The sequence below is a fragment of the Mobula birostris genome, chromosome 12 (assembly GCF_030028105.1).
Source record: "Mobula birostris isolate sMobBir1 chromosome 12, sMobBir1.hap1, whole genome shotgun sequence".
NCBI classification, from domain to species: Eukaryota; Metazoa; Chordata; class Chondrichthyes; order Myliobatiformes; family Myliobatidae; genus Mobula; species Mobula birostris.
The window spans coordinates 80,516,349-80,525,151 of record NC_092381.1 but is presented as its reverse complement, the minus strand read 5'-3'; the positions used below and the strand labels follow the sequence as shown (position 1 = coordinate 80,525,151).

Genomic DNA, 8,803 nt, shown 5'->3' with positions numbered 1-8,803 from the left:
GACTCAACAGAGTAAATGAAGCGTTGATGTTTCCCTTGGCTGGGGGTTCTGGAAGCTGACATTATAGTCTCATTATGAAGGATGGGTCATTCAGAACAGAGATGAGAAGAACTTTCTTTACTTGTGGGCAGTGAGCCATGGACGTGTCTGCTCAAGAGAGCTCTGGACGCTTAGTTGTTGTGTATATTCAAGGCAGGTGATGACGGACTATGGGATCAGTGTGGCAATGTGGAGCTGACATAAAAGATCAGCAGTGATTTGACTGAATGGTGGGAGAGACCTGAGGGGCCAAATGGGTTACCCCTTTCATATACATTCCAACTTAACAATTGAGCACAATTAGCCTTGCTATTATTCCTCACCTCAGTTTCCAGAATTGTCAGGTTTTTATTGCAAACCCTTGCTCATTATATAGTTTGAAGTTAGTGGAGGAAACTGCAAAGAGAAAATGCAGGTAATTTCAGAGTTAACTTGGAGTGATAATTTGACACAGATCTGAAACAGATCGCATGCCACTGTTGTACAGAAATCATTTGTTTTACACCCAAAATGGGAACAGGATCAATTCGCTAGTTACTCAGTTTGGTAGTTCTCCCCTTTTCCTGGTAACAGAGCACATCTTTAGAGTCGTGGAGAGGGCGTGTTCCCACTAATGTACGTAGGAGGTGACTGTTACCTGAAATAACCAGATTAGAATGTGGTCAAACCAACTATTCATAGCAAAGCTGCACTCCATGTGATAGCAATCATGCGTTGGATGAACAAATCATGCACAAGGCAAGAATTTTGAAAATAACAGAACACGGGGCATACTTGAACATTGTAATTTAAATCAGTGGTCCCAAATAAATTCCATTCCACTCTACGCATATTCCCCTCTGTGACCAGAGACACAAGTGATACCGCAGATGCTGGAAATCTGGAGGAACGCACACAAAAGGCAAGAGGAACTCAATGCTTCGGGCAGTGCCTGTGGAGGAAAATGAGCAGTCGATATTTCGAGCGAGACCTTTCATCAGGATCTAACATCCTGAACTGGCAACTGTTCCGTTTTCTCCATTGATGCTGCCTGGCCTACTGAGATCCTCCAGCGTTTTGTGCGTGCTCCCTCCACGACCTCCAACTAAACCTGCTAACACCGACTTTCCAAGATCCAAGTCTGTTCTCAGTAGATCCATTGTTTCAATAATTCAATGAATCTTTTACCAGTCTGTTGTAGTGAGTACAGTCTTCTTTGCAGCTTTATGTTGGGCAAGCAGCATCAGTGCTGGTGATGCAAGAAGGCTAAATGAACTCATCAAAAAGGCTGCATCTATCCTTGGCTACAATCCTGACTCTGTTTTATTATTGTGTATATTATTATTCTGCACTTTATTATTAGTTAAGTCTGTACACTGCTAAGTGTGTTTTTAAATGTTGTTGCCGCAAGAAAAGAATTTCACACTCAGGATCAATAAAGTACTTATTATTATTATTAAGAACTGGTCCTGAAGAAGGGTCACGGCCTGAAATGTTGACTGTTTATTCATTTCCATTGAGTTCCTCCAACATGTGTGTTTTGCTTTGGACGTCAGGCATCTGCACACTTTCTGGTGCTTATGTTACTGTTCAAGAGGTCTTGTTGCACACTGTCTTTTCAACCTCGTTTCAGAGCTGGACCGCAAAATGTTCTGTATTAGGAATCAAGGGCACTGGTATTGACACACTCTCCCTCGGATCTGTCATTATCTTCTCAAGATAGATTCTGTGCATGGTTAAATAACGTAAGGATAAAGTTAATTATATAAAAACATAATTTATAATGTCACATTGTTTTAATCTCAGATTAAACTGTTGTACTAGACACCTATTTGACAATACGACATTCAGAAGAACCACAACTGAAACTCCCACCCGATGTCTGTTTCCTGTCTCCTCTTTCACCTGGAGTCTGCAAAATGTACTGCTGAAATTATTGAGCCATCAACAGGTAAAGAGAGGCACAGCCCGCGGACAAAAGTTTTGCATTAAGCCTCTGGCTCAGCCGAGGCGGTATATTGCTCCAACTAAATGCTGCGGACTTCAAAAGACAATGCAAGGAATGGACCGCTTTATTTATACAGATGGTTATCAAAATGCAATTTCGCATTTCATCTGGTCTGTAGGGTATTTTTAACTGCTGACGTCAAACACTTAGCATCTAAATGCAGTCACAATTAAATGTAACTTCGCGGAGGCCGCAGGAACCGGTGGGAGGGTCCCAGCTCTCCACAGCCAATTAACTTTCACGAAGTCGGCTCGAACTCGGCTTCTTAACCTGTTCCCAGCAAAGGCGGTGAAACATTCTCAACCTGTGCGGTGGTGAGCGTTTGGTGCTAGCCGAACCTCATCCTCGGTCGTGGGACTATGCAGACTGTGCTCTATCTGTTCCCGCAGTTAAACCTGTCAGCTCCAAAGGAGGAACCTTACAGGATTATCAAACCACAGAATCAAGAGGGGAAAATGGAGAATAAAAACAGGTAATGTAGAATCTTGAAAATCAGAATATTGTGCGCTTTGAAAGTTCTGATTCGGACATCATTCATTTCCCTCATTTGATAACTTGTGGGAAAGGGGAATGTGCTGTCGAAAATACTTGAACTGCAACTTGACATACACTCGTGAACAGCGCACCGAAGCAACGAACGTGTATTTCTTTGACCATATATAAATATACATAATTTAACATTTTGTGAGCTTGTAAACTTTATTCTGCACCTGTTCCACTTGATGGACACACTTTAAGTGTGTAGAAATTACTGTTTGTTTCATTATTTTTTCTCTAATTATTATTTCCGGACATAAATTCTGCTGACTTTGCCCATTAAAGATTTATGATGTTATTGGTTACAAAAGTAGTGGTAAATGTTGCTGTTGTAAACTGAGTTTAGATAACTTGAAAGAGTGAGTACTTTTAATAATACACTGAAGATCCAAAACTTGGGACTGCAAGTAAAACAGACTGTAGTCACTAATCCAGGTGATCAGCCTTCAGGAAAATCCTTTTGCCCAGTGAGTGGTAGAATGTGGCTTATAAGAAGAAGTTGAAGATCATAGATGATAGATAAACGGGAGTGAGAAAGGTATGAAAGCGTTTGCAGGTGGAATGCCACAACGACCAGCAAGAATCTACCGACCGGATCTGAAGGTCGTGATTGTATGGTGCTTGAGTATTGCATCAGATTCACTGTGGAGATGGGAACGTGTAGGCATTAAGGAATGGTAGTAGTGGTGGGGTTGGTTTAGAAATAAACTTTAAACCAAGTGGGTAGTTAGGTGCCAGTTGTTCTGGTCTTTTTCTCAACTGCCCATTGGTGCTCCCTGTTGACATCTGTGGGCTAAAATAGGGTAAGGTGAAAGCAGTAAAAAAAACTGCAGATATGAAAATGCTAAATTTTAAAACACAGAAAACCCTGGATGCCTGCAGGTCATTCTGCATTTGTGGGAAGAGAAGCCAAGACAATGTTTCCCGTCGAAAACCTTTCTCAGAACCCAGAATTCCAACCAATCTTCCAGTCTCCTTCTGGATGGTTAAAATGGTTCCTCCAAAGGGGGTGAGGATGTTCTATTATTTCCAGCTGTTGCCTGACCAGACTTTCTAATATTGTATATTGCAGGGGTAAAGACAAGTGGCATCGATTGAGTCTCATCCTGCAGAAAGCAGACTCGCGTGAAATCTTAGCGCCACTGCTCAGCAAACCTGAAAAAAACAAGTGAGTTTTACCCAAGTCTCAGTAGGTCCCTATCGCCACTGACCGAATCTGAAATCATTAATCGCAAATACATCAGCTCAATTGTAATATTGGTAAATGATCCCATTCGTAAGAAATTAGATAAACTAATTCTTCTGAGTTTGTGTTGGTTTTAAGGTTTCTCTGCCTGACAATATATATTTGAAGGAGTCCTCAAAGATCCTATCTCTTTATTCCATAATGATATAGTGTGTGTTAATTTAAATAAAAACTGAAAATGCTGGAAAATCTCAGCAGGCCAAGGAGCCTCTGCAGAAAGAGCAGTTTAGGGGCTCAGACTTGAAACATTAACTAATTTCTTTTTCAAAAAAATGCTGCATTTTTGCAGAATATTTTGATTCTATTTTAGAATTTCAGCATCTACTTGTTCTTTTTTTATTCCCATTTCATTAATTTAAATTTTGCTGCTTACTAATTGAAATAAAGCTAAATGCATTGCTCAATTGCCTTCAAAGCTTAAGCACTGTAAGTGCCTCTCCATCTAGTATCACTTATCTATTTTATTCTAAAGTAGAATGCTTTAGAAATAAAAGTGATGAAGAATTTGAGGGGTCTGTAAGCTTCCCTTGCCTCAATCCAAATTCAGAGTCTTTGGTTTTATCTCACCTGCTGACCAGAGCCCTTTCTGGTTTGTGGTTGAGTGTGTTCTTGTTTTGCAAGTACGTGCTGTAAACAACAGCAAGATCAGTAACCAGCCTCCACTTTAGCAAATGAAACTTACAGTGGTTTCTGGTAGTGCCGTGCAGAGTCTTGTGGGGCAGCAGGGGGAGCGGTGGATTGTACACCTTTCTTCAGCACGCAAGCTTTCCGTTCGCATCAACAAGTTTGCTGAAGTGAAAGCTGCAAGTAATTGCGTGTGCCAGAAAAAAAATGTCGGTTGGCTTTATTCTGTCATTAAAAAGAAACAACTGACGAGGTTGCTTAAATTTAAATTACATTTTCTTTTTCTTCTCCAGCATTTATCTTGATGAACCTTCAAAATGGGGTGAATGTCTGCACAAGCTTTTAACACATAAAAGTAAGTATCACTTGTACATTGCTGAGTTAGGCATTAAAATATGAAAGCTACGCAGTTCAATGTATGACTAATGGAGAGATTGACTTGAATTAATTGCTGCAAGCAGGGATGTAATAGAGTTAAGAAGTGAAGTAAAAGCAGGTTATTTTGATGCTCAAGCCTGCCCTGCCAAACAAAGTGATCAGGGCTGTCTTTCCCCAGGCCTCATCTCATCATCTGTGCAATTCCTACAGCCCTCAAATCCCTGGTCTTTCAAAAATGCCCCTACTTCCATTTCAAATAACCCTGATGATCTGGCCTTCCAACCCATGGACAATAGAGAATTTCAGATTTTTATTACTATTAGTTTAGACCAGTTTGGTTTCTGGGATGTTTGAGGAGACATCAGCTCAGTCAGGTTTGTATTCACCTGAGTTAAGGAGAATAAGCAGGGACCTAATTCAGACTCCAACCATTCTGATACAGATGTCGTATTGGATGGGGGAAGAATGGTTCCCCCGGCTAAGGAACCTGAATTTTTAAAAAATTAATCCAAGGGGTCCGGGTTTCCAGGCTAAGCCTAGATGCCGTTGAGGTAGTGGTGAGCTACCTTTTTGAACAGATGCAGCCACTGGGGTGCGAGATTATCCATACTGCCATTGCAGGATTTTGAGTGAGGAATCACTGTCTGAGTTTATTGTCAAGATACTTAGTTCAAAAATGAAGAGAAACTTCTCTAAAGGGTAGTGAAACTGGATTTCTTAAGGGAGAGGATGGAAGTAAACTTAGAGACACAAAAGACCAAGGATTTTGTGGATTAATTTGAAATAATGAGCCTCACCTCTAGTACAGTAGGTAGTACTGCTGTCTCCGTTTTCTTGCGACTTGGGTTTAATGTTGACCTCTGATAGTGTCTTTGTGAATTCTGCACTTTCCCTCTGTGGCCATTTGGGTTTCCCCAGTGTTCTCTGATTTCACCCCCCCCCCCCAACTCCTCCACATCCCAAGGATGTGCTGGATGGCTGGATGATAGGTAAATTGGTTTTTGTACGTTGCCCAAAATGTACGGAAGTGGTAGAAGAGTCAGGATAGCTTTGGTGGACATATGACTGACAGTAGTTCCGGGGAATAAAGTGCACCTTTGCCATGGGATTGCTCTGAGAACTGTCATAAACTTTGGGCTGAATAGACTCCTCCTGTGCCATGAGGATTAATAACAATGGCAACGTGGGTTTGAAGACTCCAATTACTCCCACTTTATAAGTTGATCTTTCAGTATATCAGTGATCCACAACACAGGTTGTATTTGTAGAACAGAACATTACAGCACAGGAACAGACCCATGTTGTGTAGTAACTAAATACCTACCAAAGCTAATCTTTTCTGCCTACACAATGCTCATAGCCCTCTATTCTCTGCATTTATACACGCTTATCTAACAGCCTCCAAAATGCCTCCATCATATTTGTCTTTGTTACCACCTTAGGCATTTATCACTCTTGTGTAACAAAATAAACTTGCCCCAAACATCTCCTTTGATCTTACCCCGCTCTCACCATAAATGCACACGCTCTAATATGAGACATTGCAACCCCGCAAAAAAGAAACCAGCTGTTAAACCCATCTATGTTTCTCATAATCTTGTAAACCTCTGTCAGGTCTCCCGCCAGCCTCTGCTACTTCAGAGAAACCTCTTGTCCAGCCTCTTGCTTTGTTTTATGATTTATGCTTTTGAATCAATCATTCCCTTCAAATGTTGAGGAGCAAAATCTTGGCCAAATATTTTGTTTATGATGTTGGCTTTTAAATTACAAAAGAAAGGGGCTTATATGGTTAATCAGGCAGAATTGATATTTACACCACCTTCTGCTTTCTCTTAAAGCTGGCTTGGCGCTTTTTCGAGCATTTTTACAATCGGAGCACAGCGAGGAAAACATTGAATTCTGGTTAGCTTGTGAAAACTACAGGAAAACTAAGACACTCGCAAAGCTGTCTTCTAAAGCAAGGAAAATCTATTCTGATTTCATCAGTACGGATGCTCCAAAAGAGGTAAGAGCAGTTCTCCTATGGCCAAGCATGATAACAACTGCAGAAACCAGAGGGGAGATAGGGACATTAATTCTTATCACTTGGAATTCCTCATTTGAAAGAGAGTGGAAGTGGATTCATTATCTACTTTTTAAAGTAGTTTGGTTGTGTATTTGAAGAGGGAAAACTGAACAGTTTTAGGAAAAAGATCAAAGCAATGGAATTATAAATATGATAAAGAGTAGGCTACTTGGCCCATCAAACCTACTCTCACATTTATTAATATCACAGTTGGTCTCATTGTGATCGTAATGTGACACAAGTTTGGTAGTTCTCTTCAAAAACTGATGTGGGACTCCCATAAGATTCAGTGTGATTAAGATGATGTTTTGGAATATCCTGCACTGTGCAAAAATGTTAGGAGTACAATAAGATGTTGAACCAAGCTATACTGTGGTCTTAAAACTTAAGAGATTCCATATGATGTTAGGGGAAGGAGCACCTCACATTGAGCTACTGCTGTGTCATCTTGAAACACTTGACGTTTTCAGAACTCAAAAAACAGCATGAGCAGAAATCTATTACCCCGAATACTTCTGCTTGCATTGTTTGTGAATTCTGCATTCACCAAGAATTTCAGGATGACAGTGCTATCGTCTGTGACAATTGCCCTCTCAAGTAAGGCCAATACACCAAAAGTCAGGACTGAAAGTGCAGAGGTACAAGGCTCAATGTGGCAGCTGTGGAAATTAAATAAACTTCTGAATTAACAGACTATGTTATTAGTAATGTTGGTTATGCATGTACCAGCTTGGTACAATTCCATTTGAATCATCTATCTCCTTTAGGGAAAATTATTTGCCCAAGTGACAGAACCACAGCAAACTTATTGACCTTCTGCTGCTCACTGAAATGGCAGAGTAAATCCCTCTGTTTAGAAACAAATGGGACAGGCAGTTGTGGTGAAGAGCAAACATTTGATAGTGACCTTTGCTGAAAGTTGCACATGGGTTTTTAGACTGTAGTAAGACACAGGAGAAATGCACAATAAAAGACACTTTGGTACAATTGGAGTACTTGGTATTCTTGAATATAATTGGACTTGCTTTCATCATGCTGATTCAGAAAATTAATTGGTTCCATTAACTTTTTTTTTGTAAACAAGGTGAACATTGACTTCCATACTAAAGAAGTGACGAAGAAAAACATTGCACGGCCGACCCTGTCTTGCTTTGACTTAGCGCAGAAGAAGGTGTACAGTCTGATGGAGAAAGACTCTTATCCCAGGTTCCTGAAGTCACAGCTCTACAGAGAATTACTTCAGCAGTCGGGCGTTCAGAGCACTGGGCACAGACCGCGATCTCACTCATTTACATCAATGGGTGTCCTTCAGACACAGGCAGACTTCAGTGCCTGGCTCTAATTGGATGGAAAAATCCTTTCTTTGTTAGCAATTCTGTCAGTGATGACATTCCAGGACAACAAGTCTGGTTACTTTGTGTTGCCTAAAATGCTGATCACCTGCAGTAACTTTAGGTCATGTGTTGGACCATTCACAAGACATCTTAATGAATTGTGATTTTATTTAAATAAATGCCCTGTTAATTTAATGAAGTCTATGAGGTGGTACTCATTGTAAATCTATGTGTAAATTATTTGGGTTTCAAAGTGTGAACGTATTTAATATTTGTATAATTACTTGACTTTGTGTGTGTTATTTTGTAGAATAGTGAATGAAGAACCACTGAAGTAATTAATTTTCAATAAATGGATTTTTAAAAAATAATGTTTAGTTATTGTTATTCACTGGATTGACAGCCCCCTTCCTACACATTTGTTTTTGATTCACTATCCTGAATCCATTCTGGTGTGTACCTAAAATAATCAGTTTCCCTAAGGCTAAATATCATGTTTCAGCTGTGAATTAGAGTGCCCAGTTAACTTCCTGTCGCCTCTGGGAGGTGGGCCTTAGACCTTCAGAGAACTCTCGCACTTGAGTCAGAACGTG

The 8,803-nt window shown here is 40.3% G+C and overlaps 1 protein-coding gene across 1 annotated transcript; it reads left to right on the top strand.

The window, feature by feature from the left end:
* The first annotated feature begins 2,292 nt into the window (after positions 1-2,292).
* LOC140206077 (regulator of G-protein signaling 8-like) lies at positions 2,293-8,570 on the top strand. Its single transcript, XM_072274200.1, has 5 exons — positions 2,293-2,498; positions 3,636-3,731; positions 4,727-4,788; positions 6,650-6,816; positions 7,961-8,570. The coding sequence occupies exons 1-5, from the start codon at positions 2,386-2,388 to the stop codon at positions 8,216-8,218; spliced, it is 696 nt and encodes a 231-aa protein (XP_072130301.1). The 5' UTR covers positions 2,293-2,385; the 3' UTR covers positions 8,219-8,570.
* Positions 8,571-8,803: the final 233 nt, after the last annotated feature.

What these genes read in the sequence shown, in the direction of transcription:
- LOC140206077 (XM_072274200.1), top strand. Translation starts at nt 2,386, where the DNA reads ATGCAGACTGTGCTCTATCTGTTCCCGCAGTTAAACCTGTCAGCTCCA. An exon ending in AAAATGGAGAATAAAAACAG is followed by an intron (nt 2,499 to 3,635) that starts GTAATGTAGAAT and finishes TGTATATTGCAG; the next exon opens with GGGTAAAGACAAGTGGCATC. An exon ending in CAAGCTTTTAACACATAAAA is followed by an intron (nt 4,789 to 6,649) that starts GTAAGTATCACT and finishes TTTCTCTTAAAG; the next exon opens with CTGGCTTGGCGCTTTTTCGA.